Source organism: Cotesia typhae, unplaced genomic scaffold, assembly GCF_013202065.1.
Source record: "Cotesia typhae breed Kobodo isofemale line unplaced genomic scaffold, CoteBio_Ctyphae scaffold_13, whole genome shotgun sequence".
NCBI lineage: Eukaryota > Metazoa > Arthropoda > Insecta > Hymenoptera > Braconidae > Cotesia > Cotesia typhae.
Genome location: NW_027423774.1, coordinates 3,517,242 through 3,540,984, shown reverse-complemented (window position 1 = coordinate 3,540,984; position 23,743 = coordinate 3,517,242). Strand labels below are relative to the sequence as shown.

The following is a 23,743-nucleotide window of genomic DNA, read 5'->3' as shown; positions in this document are numbered from 1 at the left end:
ATGAATGTCTATGGTAACGACGGATGCTACGTTTTAGGCACAATCATGATTATGTTTAAAGGATACAAGTACCGAATGATGTATGAACAACTTTCGACGCTCATTGATGATGTTTATGGTCCAATCGATACATTAATAAGGACTTCAGGTTAGTATAAATTATTATGAAGGAGTTATACGCACTTGGAATTTTCAGAAATTCAATTTTTTTTTTTTTAATTTTAACCTACTTAGAGCTGACATTAAATATTTTTGAAAAAAACAAAGCAACTCTGAAAAACTTGAAGAATATTTAAAAATATTATATTAAAAGATTTGAATTCAAAATTTAATATCGATAACCGACTAAGAAGATTTTTCAAATTCTTTTAAAATAAAGATTAATAATTGAAAAAATTTTTAGTGTTTAAAAATTTTCGAAAAATACTTTGAAACTTTTTTTTTTTGCAAATCTTTGGTGTTTAATGAAAAAAAAAAATTATTTTACCAAATTTATGTCAAATTAAAAGAAAAAAAGTTAAATATAAATTTTTTTGGCTTTGTAAGTGTATAAAATACATCAATCATGGCCCCATTAAAAATTTTTTTTGATTAACAGACCGAGGAATGGTAGCAAACATCAAACACAGTATATTTTTCGAATTCATCCATTTCTGCGCATTTTTGGGTGGATGCTTATCACTTTCGTTCACCATAATCGTATTGACACCTCGAGAAAAAGGGGAGCTCCCGATTAGAGGAGTATACCCGTTTAATTCCACCATAACGCCGTACAATGAAATGGCGCTGTTTTATCAATCTTACTGTGTAATCTACTGTCTCTTAATAATAGTGGCGCTGGACATAATGACAATAGCCTTCGTTAGATGGGTGACCGTCCAAATGAAAGCATTAACGGCGAATTACAGAAATTGCAATACTGAAATAGCAAAACGCGCGACTCTAATTTCGGCTGCAGAAACATTGAAAATGATTAATGAATTTCAGTCATGGAAGATAACTGATGATGATTTGGAAATACGGACATTTTTGCCATTTCATAAGAGCGAGGCTGAAGATAGTGATGATGGGTTCACTTGGCGATTCAAAACCTGTGTTAAACATCATCAGAGACTTTTAAAGCTCATGCTTAATCTTAACGCTACTCTCAGTCCATTTATATTGGTACAGTTTGGAATCAGTACGTTGATTATATGCGTGAGCGGATTCCAATGGATTTCAGTAAGTGTTACAGAGATAAATATATCGATGGAAAATTTATTTTGATTTGAGCAGAAAAATTTTAATCCATGAAAATCATTTTAAATGGTACAAAAAAATTTTTGAACTGGCTAAGACAAAAAAAATTACTTTGAAGAGTTTGATAATTTTGAATCCAGCAGAAAAATTTAAAAAAAAATTACAATTTACTCAATCTACAAATAATTTTTTATTTAAATAATTTTTCTGCTCAAATCATGACGATCAAAATATTTAAAGTAGTTTTCTTGGTTCAAGTGCTTCTTTTTTTTTTAATCAAATTAATTATTCAGCAGCGTCGAAATTACCGTTGTTTTAAAATATATTTCAGAATACAGGCAATCACGGGAATTTAATTAAGTATACAGTATTTTTAGCAATATGCTTTGCTGAACTATTATTTTGGTGTTTTTACGGCGACGCTTTTAATTATACCGTAAATAATATGTTCTATAAAATTTCATAAAATAAATTTGCTTATTATCAACTGATAAACGACTTTTTTTAAAAAGGCGGACACTATAACGCACAGCCAATGGATGTCTGGTTGGGAAGATGCATTCAACAAAAAAAATTGTTACAAAATCAGCAACCTATTGACGATTCCGATGAATCAATCGATCAAACGCTTGGAAATAGAAGCTTTTGGAATGTTTTCTTTGTCCATGCCGACATTTCTTTCAGTAATAGCTTTAATTTTTCAAGCTTCTGATTTTATTTATATGTAACATTATTCTGTTTTGCAGGTTGTCAAAAGCTCGTATTCTGTTTTAGTACTTATGACCACAGCTACTGAAGAAGAATAAATGTCTTTTCTGATTTTTTTTAATTTAAAAAAAGTTGTGGGATAAAATATAAAAAATTATTGGATGATTTAATTGATCTTTCTGTCCATAAAGACATAGTCTAGATTCAAAAAGTTTAAAGTCCAGTTTAGCATAAATAAATGTTTTAGTTGCAGATCACAATTTTTGTCTGATTAATAACAAATAATTATAAAAAAAAAATTAACTTAATTATAGTTGCACCTATACTTGAAATTGAAGGATCATATTTCTTGACTGTTAATAATTATTTGTCAACTCTCACTAAATACTTATTAAATAATTTATTAACAATTACTAAAGCTTATTAAATAGAAAAAAATCCACTTCATGAATTTATAATAAAAATAATTTTATCTACGTTGAATAGTTTTGTAAAGCAATAAAGTATTCTCAGCCACAATTTTAGTTAACACAGAAGAAAACGATATTTACACTGAGGAAGGTGTTTGTACAATGAAACGAAGTTGAGTAAAAAAACGTTACACCCCCCCCCTAACTTACAATCGGCGCTGTGACAGCGAAGGCTATTTATTTTTATTCAAAAAGTCTACCATTCGCTTTTAAATAATTCACGGTGGGTTTCTATTTCTCTCAATAAAACTCATAAAAAGAGAGAAATATTATTTAAAACAATATCCGCCTTATGCATAATAAATGAATAAAAAAATTATATGTTATATAGAAGGGAATAAAAAGTGTAAAAGGTGTAAAACTAAACACTTTCAACAAAGCATTTTTTTATAGTGATACTTTGTATTAACTTTTATTCACCCTCCTGTTTGTATGTTTTTGCAAATAATAATAACTAAATAAACGTATGAGTTAAAATTAAGAAATTGTAGACACAACCTTTTTTATTAACTGATCGGAATTGTAAGTTCATCAATGCTGTTCTCTAAAAGATAAAATTCTATAAAAAAAAAAAAAAAAAAAAAAAAAAAAAAATTCTGAAGCCTGTCAAGAGCAGCCATGAAAAATTTTTCGGTCAAATCGCGAAGACGTCTATTAAATAGAAGTATTTCGATCCTCAGGTAAACTTAGAAAACATCTCGGCTATGTTTACTATAAGAACTTTGTAAAAGTAACGAATATTAATTATTCAATTAATTGTTCTAGATACTGCGGTGTTTTTGATTCAGATCCGTCGGTGACAATATTTCGAAAAATACTGATTAATTCTATAATAATTTTTAGTCACAGCATGACTGTTATCTATGGTTTGACAATTGTTGCTGACGCAGTAGTCAATTACACCGATTTGATGATTATTGCGTATGACGGAGCCATTATTGCCAGATGGATTTTGATATACTTTAAGATACAGATATCGCATAGTTTGCGTAAAAAAATACTAAAACTTATAGATGACATTCGAGATCCTATTGACATATTGACTCAATCATGCGGTAAGTAATTATCATTAGAGTCTCTGATTTTTAATACCAAGAAAAAAAAATGTGTTAAGTTTAATAATAAAACTTGATAATTTTTAATTTGTCATTCTTATAAAAATAAAAAAAATTGTTTACTACATTTCACCTAGTGTTTAAAATTGTCAGTTTTTTTTTACCGAAATTCGTTGATTTAAAGAAATTCTATGTATCTAATATAAAAAAAATTTTTTTATTTATGCATATAGATTTTTAATAATTGAATTACAAATAATGATGTACAAAATACTAACTTTAACCGTTCTAGATACGAAATAAAACTCTTCTTCTTTCTCTAAACGTTGATAAATAAAATAATTTCGTCTTTGGTCAGATTTAGGAGTATTGATTGTCGTAAAGGAATACACAATTTTCGAAAAAATAGACTTCTACTTAACCATCAGCTGCGCAGGACTCCTAGGAACTGTCTTAATAACTTTATCAGCGATAGCTGGAGATCTACCTTGCAGAGCAATATTCCCATTTGACACAACAATCTCTCCTTTTTTTGAGATCGCGTACTTCATCCAATCCTACGCGACAACCTTTAATCTCGTCAGTTTATCAGCCCTTGAATTCATCAGCCTTGAATTTTTGCGTTGGATGACCGTCCAGTTCAAAGTTTTGTCGTCGAATTATCAAAATTGCACGACCAACTTGCAGAAACCTGCAATGTACAATTACGATTGTATGTACAATCACGAATGTTCAATGTATTAAAAATTGACAACGAGCAGAAAGCAATAAGCACCTTTACAGCCTTTGAAGAAAACGAAATTGGTAAAATAAGAAATGAGTTCACCTGGAGGTTCCAAACTTGCATTAGACATCATTGGAGACTCATTAGAATCTTGAACGAGCTCAATGACACTTTCAGTACCTGTCTATTCGCCCAACTTGGGGGTAGTTTGTTTATTATGTGTCTCAATGGTTATCTAGTTGTTTCGGTAAGTATTCAAAGATAATTTTTTCTTCTGTTACAGAAGAATATTTTAGTCGGACATTTCATTGGAATTTCGACCATCAGTTTTCAGATAATAAACCAATGTTGATGCGAGCAATTATATATTTATCAGGGGGTTTTTTTCAATTACTCTACTGGTGTGCACTCGGAAATGAACTCAAATATCAGGTGATTGATTTTATTCGTATGAAATACAGTACCGTGTGATAAAAATTTTTAACCCATCGAACTGAACCGTCGATTAAGTAATATCTTCAAAAATTATCGTCTCATACAATGATAAAAAAAATTAACTTGATTCAAGAAAAAAATTAAGAACCCACACAAAAAAAAATGATTTTAATTTTGCATAATATATAAGATATCAAGTCTGATATGGCCAATTTCCATATCAGGCCATATCAGGTTTGATGAGAATAGTTTTTCACGGGGATACAAATTTAGAATCACTTTTTCCGTGCGGAACATTATTTGAAAAAATTAAAACATCTTGAATCAAGCACAAAAATTATTCTATCAAGTTTTTACTCGAACCAAAAACAATTTCTTATAGCAAGAATTTTTCTATTAGATTATTCCTCGGAAAAAATTTTTTGTGTTAATTATCTAAAATAGTAATAAAATTTTCTAGAAATTTTTACAAAAATTTTTTTAATTTCATTGATTATTTCAGGCGGACAATTTGACAACAAGTCAATGGATGTCTGGCTGGGAGAACAACTACCACGGAGGCATCAATAATTTAGTTACAACTGCAATGATAAAAACGATGCAGCCATTAGAAATGCGAGCTGGCGGTTTATTTGCACTTAAGATGGAAACTTTCATATCAGTATGTAATATTCAATTTTTGAATGAATAAAAGATTCATTAATCAGATAATTTTTTTTCATTTTAGATCCTCAAAAGCTCGTACTCTGTTTTTGTTTTGATGACAACGGTTTCTGGTTAGCTGCAAATTTCATGCTAATACGGAACCAAAAAACCTTTTTTACTCTTTATAAGCACTGTAGAAAATATAGATTTTGTTACTACTAAAACAAAAGCATGTAGTTGTTATTAAAATCTTGTCATGCCTTAAGAAATTATTCTGACTACTTTCTAAGCAATGTTTATGTGAATGTATATTTTAAAATTTAGAAATTCGACTTGATGAGTTTTGAAAAATCTCAAAAATAATATTTTTATGGCCTCATAGGGTAAATTATTATTGCAATCACTTCCAAAATAAAAATTAAAAAACCAAAAAAATTAAAAAAAAATGGTTTTTTCAAAATAACTTTCTTTTTCCTTCTAGTCGATTGGAATTTTCTAAATTATTTTTTTGCACTTGGAAAATTATGTCAAACGTTAATATTTTTTATTGATAAATTAATTAAAATAAAAAAATACCTTCATAGTAGATGATTGATGCGACTGACTCTAAAGTTAAATTTATTTCTCGAAATTCTGTTTTCCTTCTTCTGGTAAATGATCTGAAAAAAAAGAAAAGTAACCCTGATAGCCACCGTACCTATAACTTACTGTCAATCTACGTCCGCAATTTGAAGCAAATTTGACGGAAAGAGTTGGCAAAGCGAGCGATTACCTATTAGTTACCTATAACTTACTCTGCAAATAGACGTCAAAACTTGCTGTACAAGTATTTCCTTCAAATTGTAGTAAAGTTGAAAGGAAATTTAACTACAAGTTTGATTGTTAACTTGTATTCAAGTTGCGGCCGTAGATTTCTGTCAATTTGCTTACAACTGTTGTTGAGTGAAGAATTACCGCCAACTTGATGTATAACTTAACCGTAACTGCTGGGAGTCAACACTTACTGAGAAAGCGCTGGCTATCAGGGTAAATTATATCATTTTATTCATTATGTGACAGGGAAAACTGAACTTCCCATGGTCGTTATCGACCACTTTATTGACGCCACGATAAATGAGGGTTTTCCCTTACCGTTCGATTTTTGACAAGTAGTTCAGACTTGTCACCGGGCGTGCAAATCGAAAGTCCCCACTGCTGTCCCCAAAAACGAAGCGGGGTTGACAATAGGAAAGTTCGAGAACTCGGAGTCAAGGGTTATAAAAGAGCCGACAAAAGAAACATCGAGGCTTTTTGAGCCAGGCCTTGGAACAAGTAACACCTTTTGAGCCAGGCTTTTGGCAAAACAGTGAGTCAGTGTAGTGCTGTGTAGTAAATTCTGTCATCAAGATCTGGGACCATCAAGAAGGAAGTCAATGGACGATCCGGGATTGTGAACCCTTTACTTGGAGTCAGATAGTTCATTGAAGACGAGAGAGAGAGACCAGCCAGCCGCTGATTTCGCCAGTTTCCACCAGGACTTCACTCAACGTTTGGAGAGTTGTAAAAGTTAAGTCAGGTATTATTATTACAATTATTTCAGGCCAAGCTTGAATTTGAAAATTGAGAGGCCGAATTAACTGTAATAAAATTTTGTCAATTAATGATCGCTATTGTCTCCGATGTCACTTTTAATTTAGTAGATTCTTTTATAAATAAATTATTCATAAATGTCAATTAATTAGTTTGTTACAAGCCTTTTAGTTATGGGAAATTAATTAGTTAAAATTAATTGATTAAGTTGAAATAGCAGAAGCATTTGTGAAATTTAGATAGTCAAGGTCACTTGGAATATATGTAGTTTGAATATTTAATGAGGCTTGTTAAATTTGTAGAATTTGAAATTTGTAATTTTGTAAAATTAATTCTAGGCCGTTGGGCTAAATTCAATTAATTTAGTAAATTTAGTGAATTAATTTTTTGAGAAAACTGTTAATGAATTTAGTTGAGAAATTTTGGTAATGAATTAAATTAGTGAATTTGGTATTTTGTATTAAAGAAATGTTAAGCGTAAAATTTCAGGAATTTAGAGAATTAGTAATTCGGATAAAGTGGGTATTAAGTTAGCGTCCAGTGGACGATTTCTGTATGGAATTTAGTGAGTATTTAGAAACGTTGTATAGACGCCCGAGTCGGGGGTACAACGGATTAAGTTAGGAAACCGCTGCGTAGACGCCCGAGTCGGGGGCGCAGTCGGGAATAGGTTTTAATCGGTATTCCGTCAGGTTGACGAGATAAATAATGTTAATTGGTATTCCGTCAGGTTGACGAGGGAAAATTTAGATTTTAAGGTATTCCGTAGGAGTGACGAGGTTTGAATAAATTGGCAAGGGCCAACGTAGATGAGAGGTTTTCACAATTAAGTTAGTTATAAGGAAATTGTTAAGTTTGTAGATTGATTGAATAAATCACTTTAATTGTTATAAATAATTTTTTCTCAGTTTTATTTACAGCCTTTCTCGGACTTCTTACGACCCTGTCTTTTCCCTCTCATGCTTCCCCGGTTTTTGGGACACCGTGTCTAAAATCCCAGTGGCGCCCTTTCTAAAGAGGAAAGGGGTAGCTAACTGGACCTGGGCTAAACCCCCCGGTTACAATTATCAACTATTGAAGGATCATTTATAAAATATCTAGGACTTGAAACACAAAGCTTATATTTACGGTTTCTCATTCCGTGCCAAAGAAATCAAATACGTATAAAAGCACTTAAGTAATTTAAATTCTAATAAATAATTCTAGTCGTCAAAACAATTTAAAATTAACAGAAAAAGTTTTCTGATCGACTTTTGACAGTTGAGTGAAGGGACTATTTAAACTTTCTTTATTACAAAATTCGAAAAGAAATTTTAAGTTACAACTTTTGAATACTAAGAACGGAGAAAAGCTTAACAGCTTTGAATCGAACGGAAGACAACATTAAAGTGAGTTTTAAAGTAGTAGCTAAAGAAAGAAAAAATAAAGCTAACGAATCGCGCATATTGCAGTCAAAGCTATAGAGCTAATTTAAGTCTATAAGAAAATTTACTCAACCTCATTTTTTCTTTATTTTTAAACTTCTCAGCGTTAGAGAAAAATTATCCTGATATAAAATTTACATACACCTCGAGGATAATAATAGGTTAAAGTATAAAGTCACAGCTATCTCTTTTTTATATTTTCACTTTAAACTTAGAGGGGTGTCCAAACAAAGCTCGGGTGTAAATTTTACCCTCTACGTTTGCGTGATGGAAAATATATCTGGAGATACTCACCGTAAATTTCTAAAAATATATTTTACCGTTATAAGGTGGATATAAATCTAGATATTCTTTTCTTTTTGGGTTTAAAATATAAATTTTTGTGTTTAATATAAAATAATATGTTCTTATAGATACAGTGGGATGTTTGGACTCATGCCTTCCGATGTAACGATATTTGGAAACGACGGTTGCTTCTTTTTTGGGGTGTGCAATTCTATTTTTAAATGCTGGAAATTTTCTGTTATGCAAGATAAAATAATTGAACTCGCTGAAGAAATTTACAAACCCGTAGATGTACTTCTACAGTCTACAGGTAGGGATTTAGTTTAATAGGAAACTAATTTAAAAAGTAAAAATAATTTTTAATAAAAAATAGGCTGATCAACAAAAAATTTATTTTGTCGTAAAGAATGTGTGGGGTGAAACTTGAATAAAATTAACTTTTTGTTATCTATATATATATATAAGAGATTCCTATCTATATAGTCACTCATCACGATATCTCGGGAACCATCAGACCTAGAAACTTGAAATTTGGTAGGAATATTCCTTTCGCCGAGTAGAGGTCAGCTAAGAACGGATTTTACGGAATTCCACCCACAAGGGGGGTTGCGGGGGCGTTAACAATGAAAAATTCCCGTTTTTAAACTATAGCTCCTATCGACACCAAATTTGGTAGGAATCTTCTGTAGGAGATGTAGAAATAATCTATGAATGAATTTTACGATATCTCACCACCCCAGAGGGTTGCGGGGGTGGCTTTTAACAATGAAAATTTTTAATTTTCAAGCTATAGCTCCTATCGACTCTAAATTTGGTAGGAATCTTTTGTAAGAGATGTAAAAATAATCTATGAACGAATTTTACGATACCTCACCCCCATAAGAGGTTGCGGGGGTGGCTGTTAACAATGAAAATTTTTAATTTTCAAGCTATAACTCCCATCGACTTCAAATTTAGTAGGGATATTACTTTTACCATGTAGAGGTCAGCTAAGAACAAATTTTCAGAAATTCCATCCCCAAAGGAACTTGCGGGAGCGTTAACAATGAAAAATATAGGAGCTGTTCTATAGGTAGATTGACTCATCACGATATCTCTGGAACTAAAAGACCTAGAGACTTGAAATTTCGTAGGAATATTACTTTTTTCATGTAGAGGTCAGCTAAGAACGAATTTTAAGAAATTTCTCCCCCAAAGGGGTTTGCGGGGGCGTTAAGAATGAAAAATTCCCGTTTTTAAACTATTAATCCTATCGACTCCAAATTTGGTAGGAATCTTTTGTAAGAGATGTTGAAATTATCTATGAACAAATTTCACGATATCTCACCCCCATAAAGGGTTGCGGGGGTGGCTATTAACAATGAAAATTTTTAATTTTCAAGCTATAACTCCCATCGTTCTCAAATTTGGTAGGAATCTTCTATAAGTGATTTCAAAATGATGTAAGAGCGAATTTTATAACAACCTACTCTCAAAATGGATTGCAGGGGTGGGTGTTAACAATTAAGATTTTTAATTTCCAAGCTATAGCTTCTACAGGTTTTAAATGTGGTAAGAATCTTTTGTATGTGATGTAGGAATGCTATAAGAGCGGATTTTATGATAGCCTACTTATAATATGGATTGCGGGGGTAGGTGTTAACAATTAAGATTTTTAATATCCGAGCTTTAGCTCCTGCAAACCTTGAATTTGAAAATACTTTTGATCTACCCACCTCCTCCTACACATCTACCTCATAATTCTTACGCATTTAACATGTCGCGATATCAATTGTTGCCCAGAAATTATCCTTGAGGCAATAATTTTTTCTATTGACTCAAGAAAATTTATTTGTTTAAAATGGTGTTCTCGGTTAAAAATATTTTAATAATTTCAAGGTTACATATTTTTCAGCGTATTAATAACAAAATAAATTCACATATGATGTTAAATTCAGCTAGAAATAGCTTTTCTCGAATTCTGACTTCAAAAGGGATTACGCGTGCGTTAACAATGAAAATCTCTTATTTTTAAACAATAGTTTTTATGGCCTCAAACTTTTATTGGAACTTTTTGTTTATAATGTAGAAATCATTTCAAATAGGATCGTACGAAATTCCTCCCCTACATAGGAGTGCGGGAGTGATGTTTGTCAAAAATTCACATTGTTCCTATAGATATAAAATTTAATAGAATCTCAGGAGAAACAAAAATCACAGGGATGGCCTCCAAGGACAACCAATTAAAATTTTTTTCTTTCTTAATAATTATATTTTCTTACAACAATCGTCTCTTTAGCAGCGGATAAAAAGTCATCATTATAAGGTTTCTAAAATTTTACTTCATATGTAACTATTGAGTCAAAGGACTAAGAGATTAACATACATTTTATTTTTATTGATCATTAATCGATGAATTGTTGTTATTACGGAGAAAATTTTAATTAACAACAAAATTCGCTGGACTTTGACCTAGGCAGATTTTAACTTCACTTATGAGACCTACAATATAACTTTAACTGAAATTTCCAATGCTCATTTAAAATTTTTTTCGTTGTATGAATTGTTATTCATTTTTTCAAGAAAGCCACGGGAATGTTATATTAATTGCACATGGAAAGTTACAATACATATTAGCTAGAAGGATCACGTGGTTAAAAGGTAAATGTTACTCCGATGGAATTTGGAATCTCTAAGTCAATATAACATTCCAATCAAATTTCAAATTTAAATCTATAAATACAATTCTGTAAACGCCCAGCAAAGCGGGCGGGTAACAGCTAGTTATATATATATATTCATATTTTAAACTAATTCAAAATTATTTTCGACTTTTTTATTTATTTTGCTATTCAACTGTATTTTTAAACTTCTAGGTACACTTATTAAAAAATTCATTCCCATTTTTACGATTTTAAATAATTTTTTTATTCTAAATTACTACCAAAATTTTAATTATAAACAAATTCAGTGATATTTATTTGACAATTAAAATTATTTTTAGATCGCGAAATATTAGTTAACATAAAAAGTGTATTATTTTGGGAACAATTACAATATTATTCATGTATGACGTCGAACGTATTCCTGAAAATAGCCTTATTATTTTTGACTCCTATCGAAAAGGGTACCTTACCAATGCGAGCTGTGTACCCCTACGATATATCAGTTTCGCCGAATCACGAACTCACATTCTTCTACCAATTTTACTGCGTGGCCTACTGTCTGATGGTAGTGATAACAATTGACGCTTCTGTAATTGGAATGATGAGATGGTTGACGATCCAAACCCTTGCACTGACCAACAACTACAAATACTGTAACAGCAAGTTATCAAAACGCGCTGGTCTAGTTTCCCCGCGCAAAGCTTGTAAAGCTCTTGAAGAAATTGACCCCATGAAAATTGAATACAAAGATACTGAGATACTAGAATTTTTGGCCTTCGATAAGCAAGAGGTCGAGGACTGCAAAGATGACTACGTCGGACGATATAAAAGTTGTATCAAACACCATCAGAGAATTAAGAAACTAATGAACGATTTTAACGAGATTTTCAGCGATTTTCTGATGATGCAGTTTGCTACCAGTTTATTGATCATTTGTTTTAATGGCTTCATGATGTTAATTGTAAGAATAGATTTTAGGGCAATCATTTTAGCACGAGTCGGGCCACATTAATTATTTTTCTGTATTTCTGTATTTTTCACATAATTTTTTTCCGTAAAGTTTTCGATAAAGCGAAGTAGTTTTTTTAATTTCAGGAAATAGAGAAAGGAACCAATTATGTAAAATTCTTAATTTACTTGAGTATGTGTTTTGGTCAGTTACTTGTATATTGTTACTACGGAAATCAGTTTACTGACGTGGTAATTAAGTAACCAATTATTTAATTATTCATTAATTACGTAGATTATAATTGGAGCAATTTTTTTCCTTTTTAAGCAAACAGTCATAAGCTGAGCAATCTCGTGACAATATCGATGATACCGACATTGAAGCCGCTGGGATTCAAAGCACTTGGCTTGTTCGAATTGTCGATGCCGACGTTTTTGACGGTACTAAACTTAGGAGAAAAAAAAAAAAACTTGATTTAAGAAAAATAGTTTTTTCCGTCAATGAAATTCAAACGAATTGATTACTAATAATTATTGATTTTATTGTTACAGATTGTAAAAAGCTCATATTTTACATCGATACTTCTGACGACAGTTGCCTCGGATTGATAATACAGTGTCAGAAATTTTCTTCTATAGTCTCATTAAATAATGACTCCACAATTATTGTTAGTTAACACCTGAAAGTATAAAATAAATCTAATTGTTGCTGAAATCCTGTCTATATTTTAGAAAGTTATTTTGATAATTTTAAAAATGTCCTTTATCTGAATTCATTTTTTTTAAAGCTTCAAAATTGACTACTGTTTCGAAGATTAACCCATTTAATAAAATTACACATTTTTATATTTTCTACAGGCTTTTCTAAATAATTCAAATAACTACAACTAGTTGCAGATTCCTTCATGACCAATTCTCTGATTAACAATTCAATAAAATTTTACCTGTTCCTTACAATGAAACATGTATCTTATCTACTTCTTAAAACTTTGAAAAACAAAATTAATCTACAAAAGCGATAGCCTTTTTACAGTAGCAACGAACAGTTACGGACTTACTCAAAGACAAAGTTTTAAAATTTTTCCATTTTTCAGCACTAAAACAAATTTCAAGTCACACTTTTTTACCGCAAAAAATTATTCCGTATAATTTGAGTTTTGTTGAGTCGAACATTAGCTAACTTAAAGAATAAATTTATAAAAAGTAATAATTTAAAAAAAAAAAAACCCCCCAGTAAATCGCGTGTCTTGTTACGGGAGCTATAAGAATAATTAGAGTCTATAAGCAAATTCACGGAACCCCTGGATTTATTTTCAGCTTTTCTTTGATAGTTAACAACACTTGATAGAAAATGATCCCTCATTGAATATTCAGTAGTGAATTTTTTTTTTCTCACGACGGAACATGTAATTTGGCAAGCAATTATTTGCAATCGATTTTTTTTTCTCAGAAACGTCTAAGATAATAATAAATTGAAGTATAAAGTCACGAGTATCCTTTTTGTCTATTCTTATTTTTAAGCTTGAAAGAATAACTAAAGCTGCACCGTAAATTATACCAAGGCTTTTTAAGACGATGAAAAACGTATCTATCGATACTCACCGTAAATTTTTGAAAATAAATTTTTTTGTACTAAGGTTCATACGAATTTAAATATTATTTTCGGTGTGAATTCAAAATATTGGGCTGCATATTTAATAACAATAAAAACATGGTTTCAGATACAGTGGAATTTGGCCGCTCTTGCCGTCGGCTAAAATTGGCTGGAAAATATTAAATATTATTTACAAATATTTCAACTTGACAGTTTACATTTTTTATTTAACAACTGTAGGGGCTGACGCGCTGGCCAATGTCTCTGATTTGACGATATTTGGTTGCGATGGCTGCTTTTTTTTTGGGACAAGTATGGTTGTGTATAAAGCTTACAAATTTTCAGTCCAGCAAAAAGAAATAACAAAACTCACTGATGAAGTCTACAGACCGATAGATGAACTTTTTCAATCTTCAGGTAACCTTTCAATTATTCATAATTTAATCTTTACAGCAGTAGATTTCAGTACTTAGTTAGATTCCATCTAGGTTACGAGGGTAGAGTTTTATGATAAATACCATCATCGAAGTATTGTGAAAAGTTCTCAATTTAAATTGATATATTTATCATTTTAAAGTGTAGATTTATGCGAAAGCGGTCTAACTAGTCAAACTAGTCAAACGTTCAATTACGGTAAATAAAAACTTATCACGTCTGGTTACAAAGTAGTAAATTAAATATTTTTATTTAATTTATACTTTTTATCAATTTGTTACAGAAAAAATGTTCAAACCAATTGGACATCTGTAAATACATAATGAATTTTCATTTTCGATATTCAAACAACATATCACTAGACAGACGCTTTCGCATAAAATTTAACTTAATAATTTTAATTATTTACCAAAAAGTTAATTTTTTTTCTATTCTTATGTTTGAATAATTTTCAGACCGTGGAATAGTGATAAACATAAAAAGACAATTGTTTTATGAAACAATACAACTCTACAACCTTTACACGTCAGGAGTAATTATGACATTTGCCATAATATTTTTAGTCCCTCGTGAAAGGGGTGTCTTACCAATTCGAGCTATCTATCCCTTTGATATAACAGTTTCGCCCAATTACGAGATCACAGTTTTCTATCAATTTTACTGTGTGGCCTACATCCTGGTGATGGTGATAACGGTCGATTCTACAACGATTGGACTTATGAGATGGCTGACGATCCAAGTCCTTGCATTGACCAACAACTACAAGAATTGTGACAGTAAATTAACGGAACGCGCTGGTTTAATCTCTCCAGATGAATCTTATAAAATTTTTGAGGAAATAAACCTGTTGAAAATTAAGGATCAAGAGAATTTAATATGCAAATTTTTAGCTTTTGAGGAGCAAGAGATCAAAGACTGCAATGATGATTTCAACGGAAGATTCAAAACTTGCATCAAAAACTATCAAAGAATTAGAAAAATAGTAAACGATTTCAATACGACTTTCAGCGTTTTTCTGTTGACGCAGTTTGCAACCAGCTTATTAATCATTTGTCTGAATGGTTTCATGATATTACTGGTAAGGATCAATTTTTAAATAATCGTTTTTATAACTTTTAAACTTTTAAATAATCGTTAAATAACTTTTTTACTTTCAGAATACGAACAGTGTAGCTAACTCAATGCGGTTTGGTGTTTATTTATGCATGTCTTTTGCTGAGTTACTTATATATTGTTTTTACGGAAATCAGTTTACTTTCATGGTAAATAAATAAATCATTAATTACACAAATAATTAATGAATTATTTAGGATTAAATTAATTGGAGAAATCCTTCTTTAGGCGGAGTCACTGACGCACAATCAATGGATGTCGGGATGGGAATATGAGAGAAACAATAATAATCAATTGAGCAATCTTGTAACAACCTCAATGATACCGACATTAAAACCTCTGCAATTCAAAGCAGGAGGCATGTTTGCTCTATCAATGTCGACTTTTTTAATGGTACCTACTTTTTTAATAAGTTATTAGTTATTTTCCACTTATTGTCATCCTCATCTCAGTCTGAGTCAATTATTTAATTTGTGCTTGCAGATCTTAAAAAGCTCCTACTCTATACTGGTACTTTTGACGACAGTTGTCGCTGATGAATAGAATGCAATTAGAAATTTTCTTGCATAGTTTTTTGAAGTAAATACTTCACTGTTGTTATTACTTAACATATTTGAATGTATAAAATAAATCTAGTTGTTACTAAAATCTTGTCATGCTTTAAGAAATTATTCTGACTACTTTCTATGCAATGTTAATGTGAATGTTTTTTCTAAAATTTATAAGTAAGTTTTACAGTAGCAACGAACAGTTACGGACTTACTCAAAGACAAAGTTTTAAATTTTTTCCATTGTTCAGCACTAAAACAAATTTCAAGTCACGCTTTTTTACCGCAAAAATTATTCCGTATAATTTGAGCTTTATTGAGTCGAACATTAGCTAACTTAAAGAATAAATTTATAAAAAGTAATAATTTAAAAAAAAAAAAACCCCCCAGTAAATCGCGTGTCTTGTTACGGGAGCTATAAGAATAATTAGAGTCTATAAGCAAATTCACGGAACCCCTGGATTTATTTTCAGCTTTTCTTTGATAGTATAACAATACTTGATAGAAAATGATCCCTCATTGAATATTCAGTAGTGAATTTTTTTTTTCTCACGACGGAACATGTAATTTGGCAAGCAATTATTTGCAATCGATTTTTTTTTCTCAGAAACGTCTAAGGTAATAATAAATTGAAGTATAAAGTCACGAGTATCCTTTTTGTCTATTCTTATTTTTAAGCTTGAAAGAATAACTAAAGCTGCACCGTAAATTATACTAAGGCTTTTTAAGACGATGGAAAACGTATCTATCGATACTCACCGTAAATTTTTGAAAATAAATTTTTTTGTACTAAGGTTCATACAAATTTAAATATTATTTTCGGTGTGAATTCAAAATTTTGGGCTGCATATTTAATAACAATAAAAACATGGTTTCAGATACAGTGGAATTTGGCCGCTCTTGCCGTCGGCTAAAATTGGCTGGAAAATATTAAATATTATTTACAAATATTTCAACTTGACAGTTTACATTTTTTATTTAACAACTGTAGGGGCTGACGCGCTGGCCAATGTCTCTGATTTGACGATATTTGGTTACGATGGTTGCTTTTTTTTTGGAACCTGCATGTTTGTGTTTAAAGCCTGCAAATTTTCGATCCTGCAAAAAGAAATTACAAAACTTACTGATAAAGTCTACGGACCTCTCGATATTTTTCTACAATCTTCAAGTAACTTTTTAATTATTTATATTATTTTTGGAGGCAAAAATTTTTTCGTGAAAAAAAATCTGACATTTTTAATCTCATCTCAATCCAATTGTTTTGATAATAATCATTGTTCGAGTTATTTTCAGATCGCGGAATAGTGATAAACATAAAAAGACAATTGTTTTATGAAACAATACAACTCTACAGCTTTTACACGTCAGGAATAATTATGACATTTGCCATAATATTTTTAGTCCCTCGTGAAAGGGGTGTCTTACCAATCCGAGCTGTCTACCCCTTTGACACGACTGTTTCTCCCAATTACGAGCTTACAATCTTCTACCAATTTTACTGCTTCGCCTACTGTCTTACGGTGATACTGGTACTCGATTCTACAACGATTGGACTTATGAGATGGTTAACGATCCAAGTTCTTGTACTGACCAATAACTACAAGAACTGTAACAGCAAAATAACGAAACGCGCTGGTCTAGTTTCCTCGATCGAGGCTTGCAAAACTTTTGAAAGAATCAACGTCTTTAAAATTGCAGACCAAGAGACTGAGATACAGAAATTTGTGGCCTTCGAGAAGCAAGAAATCGAAGACGGCAATGATAACTACGTTGGAAGATTCAAGACTTGCATCAAGCACCATCAGAGAATCAAAAAAATAGTTAACGATTTCAACAACACTTTCAGTGGTATTCTGTTGGTTCAGTTTGCAACGAGTACATGTATCATATGTTTGAACGGTTTCATGATAATATTAGTGAGAAATGCATTGAAAAATTAATTCATTGCTCGAAATCAATATTGAATATCAAAACGCTGGTCTTTTAATTTCAGAACATGGACAACGGGACTAATTTGATGCGATTTGGAATTTATTTATCCGTGTGTTTTGCTGAATTACTTATACTATGTTTTTATGGAAATCAATTTATTTACATGGTATTTAAATGAGTGAATTATTCAAAAGATTAATTGTTGAAAATTTAATATTGAAATGGTTGGAAAAATCATTTTGTAGGCAGACACTCTGACGTCGAACCAATGGATGTCGGGATGGGAATGCACGAATAAAAGGGATGACAATAATGGATTGAGTAATCTTGTGACGACCTCAATGATGCCGACATTGAAGCCACTGCAATTCAAAGCAGTTGGCTTGTTTGTTTTATCAATGCCGACCTTTTTGACGGTATTCACTTTTAGAACATTTAAACAATTTTAAATTGAGTTAATAATTAAATTCATTTTTGCAGATTCTCAAAGCCTCGTACTCTACCTTGGTCCTCCTGACGACAGTTATCGCAGAATAATTTTTTCTAACTGAGACTTAACTTACTGAGACTTAGAAAAAAATATTTTTATTTATAAGAAAGTATTCTTCGTTCTGAACTGATCAGCAAAAAATAAATAAGTAAAAGTCACAGAAGAATAGTAGAAAGTTGGTATATTGATTCATAGTGTGCGAATATAAGATAATTATATATGCACGTTTCCATTGTTTGCGGAACAAAGAATAGACCGAAAAATATTTACGATATTACTATATAAAATATATTACTAGTAATGTATTACTAGATCTTATTTTCTGTAAAATAATTATAGTATAATTTCTTTCGATCAATGGAGATGAGAAAATAAGCTCGGGTATGAGAAAATAGAGCTTTCATTTTTCTTACAGTCACTGTATAAGAAAGAAAGAAAACTTTTCTGGTCGATTTTATCACGCAGCGAGTTATTGTGATTTTTTTCACTTATAACTTTTCGCAATAGATAATTTTTTTACTAAAGTGAATCATGCTGCTGACGCCAATGAGCTCACATCGAAAATATATAAATTGGTCTATTACAACTGTCAGGTAATTAATTTTTAAAAATCTAACACATTGCTTATTAAATGTACCGCAAAAATTTGTGAGTGATCGAGTGGAAAAATAAAAAAAAAATGTTTTCAAATTGAAGATTCTGTGGGATTCTGGATTCCAATTCTTCGACAGCGAGTTACAAAAAAAATCTCAGTTTAACTATCGCAATATTCAGCTTAATTTTGGAATTCATCTACTGTGTTGGTATGATGGCTGACATAGTAGTCAATTACTATGATATTGAAATTGTTATAGATGACGGGTGTTTCTTTATCGGAGCAGTAATTGTTGTGATAAAATTGTTTCAATTTCATAAGCTCCAAGACAAAGTTTTTGAGTTATTTGACAACATTTTGAATCCTATTGATTTTCTACGTCAATCGAGTGGTAAGTATTATGATTACTCTACGCTTAATCATGTAAAATCACGGGAAAGTGACGTTTAGAAAAGTTAAATAAAATTCAATGATAAAGAAATTGACTTAAACCAAAAAAAAAGAAAATAAAACTCGATTTTTTTCATTGACTTTTTTCAGATTCTGGAGTATTGGCAATAATAAAAGAGGCCAAATTATTTGAAGCTATAGATTTTCATTTTTTTGGGATAGTTGGTTTGAATCTGGCGTTAGGTATGATTGCAGTTGTGCCACTATATACAGGACAACTACCGTCCAGAGTATGGTTTCCATTCGATCACTCGTCATCGCCAATTTACCAAATAGTCTACTTCATAGAAGCATACGTCGCATCAATCAATATCACGACGGTAGTATGCGTTGAGTTTCTCGGTCTTGGACTTTTGAGATGGACGACAGTCCAGATGAAAGTACTGTCTGCGAATTATCGGAACTGCAACTGTAAAATACACAGCAATGGGTCCTTCGAGATCTCAAAAGAGGTGTATGATAAGATTACTAAGTTAAACTTATTCAACATGGAGAATCAGGACAAAGAAATAAACGATTTTATTACGTTTGACGGTAAAGAAATGGATAGTATAGAGAACTCATTCAAATGGCGGTTCGAAACTTGCATTAAAAATCACACCAGACTCATAAAAATTGTTGAGCTACTCAATGATACTTTAAGTATTAATCTCATGAATCAACTTGGCAGCAGCATATTCATCATTTGTTTGAACGGTTATTTAGTAGTAATGGTAAATGATTTTATCTATTCAGAAAAAAAGATTAACATGAAATTAAAAAACTTTTCGAAGTCATTAATATAGTCAGCGAAAATATTAATTTTCTTAAAATACGATTACTTTAAATTTTTAGCAGACTAAATATGATGTGATGATTTTATGAAAAAATTTTCTAAGACGGCCTGATATGATCCAATAGAGCAAAATATCAAAATTGGAGATTTCAGGCCATACTAGAAAATTTTTAAAATAATAACCAATTTTTTTCAAGCTTGAATCTCATTAAATAGCTCACATATGACGTTGGAAGGTTGATAAGATCCAGCATATACTTAGTAACTGGATTAGTACAATTATTTTACTGGTGTAGCTTCAGTAATGAACTTAAATTTCAGGTGTGATGAATTATAAAACTTTCCGACAAAATGTTCTAAGAAAAATTAATAAAAACTAATTGTTATTCAGGCTGATCGGTTGACAGTAAGTCAGTGGATGTCTGGCTGGGAAGACCACTATGACAGCGGCATAAAAAATTTGGTTACCACTGCAATGATAAAGACGATGCAGCCTTTAGAAATTCGAGCCGGTGGCCTATTTGTTCTCACGCTTCAGACTTTTATTTCGGTAATTTAATAATCAAAATTAAAAATTGAAACACGATAGAAATTGAACAACTGCTCACGATTTTATCAATGCTCAGTTTTATAATAATAAACTCTGTTATTTAGATTGTCAAGACTTCGTACTCTGTTTTCTTGCTTCTGACTTCTGTAGATAAAGAAGAGTCTTAAATGGTTATGGTTTTTTGCCTAATACTGTATAATAGTTATATACTTATTGTATTAACGTAGTAGTAATCAACTTTGTATATATAATGTTAATAGCAGTAAATACAATTAACACTTTTTTCAATAAAATTATTTATTGAGACTAGAAAAAATTATTTTTATTTATAAGAAAATATTTTTAGAAAAATTTCGAACAGGTATACGTTAAAAATTTTAAGTGAAATAAACTTAAATTATTAGAAAACTGTTCGAAGCAAGTCACTTTTGTTTAGTTACTAATTTTCAACGGTGCTCTGAATATATACAAGTACTTCATATGACTACGGATGATAGATTAAAGAGGAGGAATAAAGTGAACTTTACTCACCCTCAAAGTTTCTCAGTATCACAAAAACGATCAATAAATTAATTTTACAGTGTCTCAGCCCTCATTAAATATTGAAAGTTTCTTTGTTTCCTCTTTTCAACGCATAAAACATATTATTACACCAACTGTACTTTCCACGTATTTTATAATTATTCTCTGCATAATAAATTATCGGCAAATTACACGTTTCTGAGGTTGGGGCGGTATATTAAGAACAATGTAAAAGAGTTAAACTTTTTTAGTGGAAATACAATGTATTCCAGTTATCCGCCCCTGAGGGTTAACTTGGCTGCAAATATAAGTAAGCTTCCTAGTAATTTAAATAGCATTAAACTTATATATAATTCTCTACGGTGATGGAAAATATTGCAATTGATATTCATCGGAAGTTTTTGAACATTAACGTAGCAATTCTAAGGCAAGTGAACTGCTAATGTTTTTAAAAATTTACAAAATCATTCTGCGTCATTAGATTAATTTTATACATATTATAAATAATCTAATAATTTATAATTATAGATATAGTGGTGTTTGGCCGCTTGAGCCATCAGCCAAAGCAGGTTGGAAAATGCTAAATTTTATTGCCAGAATTTTAAATTTCATATTTTTCATAACATTTTTAATGGCTGTGGCTGCTGATGTGAAGGAAAATTACGATAGCTTAGAAATAGTTGGGAACGATGGATGCTTTTTTATCGGAACTTCTATGGCTGTGATGAAAGCATGTAAATTTTGGAATTCATACAAAAAGATAATTAAGCTGATCCACGAAATTTATGATCCGATAGACACACTAATACGGAGCTCTGGTAAATTTAAAAACCAAAAAACTAATTAACGATCTTAACTAATACATCTTATCTACGCAATGACCAGATCGCGGGATACTTATTAATATAAAAAGAAGCCATTTTGAAGAGTCTGTAGCTCACTATGGGTTTTGTGTTCTATGTACATTATTTGCTTTTTGCATATTGTTTTTGATTCCCCGCGAAAAAGGATCTTTACCATTTCGAACAGTTTATCCATTTGATGTTACCAAATCACCATACTATGAGCTTATAATGGTTTATCAATATTATTGCTTGGTCTACCTTTTGGCCGTCGTTCTTGCGATGGATATAACTACCATAGGATTTATAAGATGGTCAGCTCTTCAACTGATTGCTTTGACATCAAATTTTAAAAACTGTAACGTTAAATTATACAAATGCACAGTGATAATAAAAGAACCAGCTGACACGATGAAAATTTTTGATCAAATCGATAAGCTCGAAATAACCCACAATGATTGGGAAGTGAAACAATATTTGTTTTTTGATTTTGGTGAAAGAGGCTTTGACGATTCGTTTTCAAGGAGGTTCAAAATTTGCATTAAAAACCACCAAAGACTTGTCAAAACGATCTTTGACCTCAATGGGACTTTAAGTTTTTTGATACTGGTACAGTTTGGAACCAGTACTTGTATCATTTGTCTTAATGGCTACCAATTAATTTTAGTAAGAGTTTGTTAACATACTCGTCGATCAATAAGCTTTGTAATTTGTTATATTTTTAATTTACTGATCTAGAAAGGAGGAAATCAAGCAGATCTTGCTAAATTTTTGTCATATTTAGTATTAAGTTTTGCCGAATTGTTTTTTTGGTGTTGGTACGGAAATCAATTCACCTCTGTCGTAAGTTAATTTCAATACTTTAAAGATAATAATTATCATCGGTAAGTTTATGAACCACTCACTTTTGTGTCACGTAGCTCGTATATAACTCTAACCAGCCGATAATTATTATTAAAAATTTCTCAACAATTATTCGCTAAATTAATCTAGTACTGTTTTATAAGTATGTTGTCTTAATAATAAGGCGGACACTCTTACCTACAATCAATGGATGTCTGGTTGGGAAGAATTTGCTCGAGAGCACGACCTCGGGGATCGAAATGAGCTAACTAACCTAGTGACTCTTTCGATGATTCCCGCTATGAAACAACTAGAATTTAAAGCAGTTGGTCTGTTCAACCTATCAATGCCTACATTTCTATCGGTTAGTGTTATTTCATCCTTATCATTAATTTCCTAACTAATTAATTAAAAAAATTGAAACAATCTACAGATTTTGATCTCAAATCGCACGTAAACTATCTAAATTTATTTTTCTGTAGGTTGTAAAGAGCTCATACTCGATCCTACTTCTTCTAGACCAGTTTACAGAATAATAAAAATCAACAACTATGATTTTAATAACTCCAGCTTACAAAGTTATGGACTATTTGTTTAGTATTTTGAATCTTTGAATTTAAAATCAAATTTTTAAATAGTTCAAATACTAGCTCACGATTTCGTTGTTTTAATCATTATAATCATTATAATCATTATAATCATACAATAACCATCACTCATCTCAAAGCACATCAATAATTGTTATGTTAATTCATAAATAAACTATTTTTTTTATTCTAACACAAGTACTCGCAGTATCACTGAGGTAATATATTGTCCCAAATTAAGTTCTGAAAATATGATATATTTCTCATAGCAGTTTCATTAATCATTCTTTTTATTGGTAACATTATAATTAGATTTTACT

General features: G+C 31.0%; 5 protein-coding genes across 10 annotated transcripts; all 5 read left to right on the top strand.

Moving 5' to 3' along the window:
* Positions 1-2,045, top strand: LOC141535284 (uncharacterized). The gene is made up of 3 exons (XM_074255144.1): positions 1-148; positions 599-1,221; positions 1,986-2,045. Exons 1-3 carry the CDS (start codon positions 1-3, stop codon positions 2,043-2,045), a joined length of 831 nt encoding a protein of 276 aa, XP_074111245.1.
* Positions 2,046-2,495: 450 nt separating this feature from the next.
* On the top strand, positions 2,496-5,473 carry LOC141534554 (uncharacterized). The gene is given in 7 exon segments (XM_074253982.1): positions 2,496-3,097; positions 3,183-3,472; positions 3,831-4,193; positions 4,196-4,443; positions 4,524-4,628; positions 5,134-5,292; positions 5,359-5,473. Coding segments are annotated over 7 exon segments (1,281 nt in total). The 5' UTR covers positions 2,496-3,035; the 3' UTR covers positions 5,413-5,473.
* Positions 5,474-6,562: 1,089 nt separating this feature from the next.
* Positions 6,563-15,937, top strand: LOC141534553 (uncharacterized). 6 transcript variants are annotated; one of them, XM_074253975.1, is made up of 7 exons: positions 6,563-6,831; positions 13,465-13,784; positions 13,869-14,158; positions 14,632-15,254; positions 15,334-15,438; positions 15,518-15,682; positions 15,773-15,937. In XM_074253975.1, exons 2-7 carry the CDS (start codon positions 13,723-13,725, stop codon positions 15,830-15,832), a joined length of 1,305 nt encoding a protein of 434 aa, XP_074110076.1. In that variant the 5' UTR covers positions 6,563-6,831; positions 13,465-13,722; the 3' UTR covers positions 15,833-15,937. The 6 variants fall into 6 exon arrangements, with proteins under 6 accessions (XP_074110076.1, XP_074110081.1, XP_074110080.1 ...); XM_074253980.1 differs by lacking the exon at positions 13,465-13,784 and having other exon boundaries at positions 6,563-6,821; positions 13,982-14,158; XM_074253979.1 differs by lacking the exon at positions 13,465-13,784 and having other exon boundaries at positions 6,563-6,821.
* On the top strand, positions 10,749-20,886 carry LOC141535283 (uncharacterized). The gene is made up of 11 exons (XM_074255143.1): positions 10,749-12,201; positions 12,483-12,588; positions 12,700-12,702; positions 17,121-17,753; positions 17,831-17,935; positions 18,015-18,214; positions 18,956-19,245; positions 19,395-20,017; positions 20,296-20,400; positions 20,471-20,629; positions 20,734-20,886. The coding sequence occupies exons 1-11, from the start codon at positions 11,603-11,605 to the stop codon at positions 20,794-20,796; spliced, it is 2,886 nt and encodes a 961-aa protein (XP_074111244.1). The 5' UTR covers positions 10,749-11,602; the 3' UTR covers positions 20,797-20,886.
* A 630-nt stretch (positions 20,887-21,516) lies between these two features.
* On the top strand, positions 21,517-23,736 carry LOC141534556 (odorant receptor 94a-like). Its single transcript, XM_074253984.1, has 6 exons — positions 21,517-21,578; positions 21,680-21,969; positions 22,037-22,659; positions 22,732-22,836; positions 23,021-23,200; positions 23,319-23,736. The coding sequence occupies exons 1-6, from the start codon at positions 21,517-21,519 to the stop codon at positions 23,370-23,372; spliced, it is 1,314 nt and encodes a 437-aa protein (XP_074110085.1). The 3' UTR covers positions 23,373-23,736.
* The last annotated feature ends 7 nt before the right edge of the window (positions 23,737-23,743 follow it).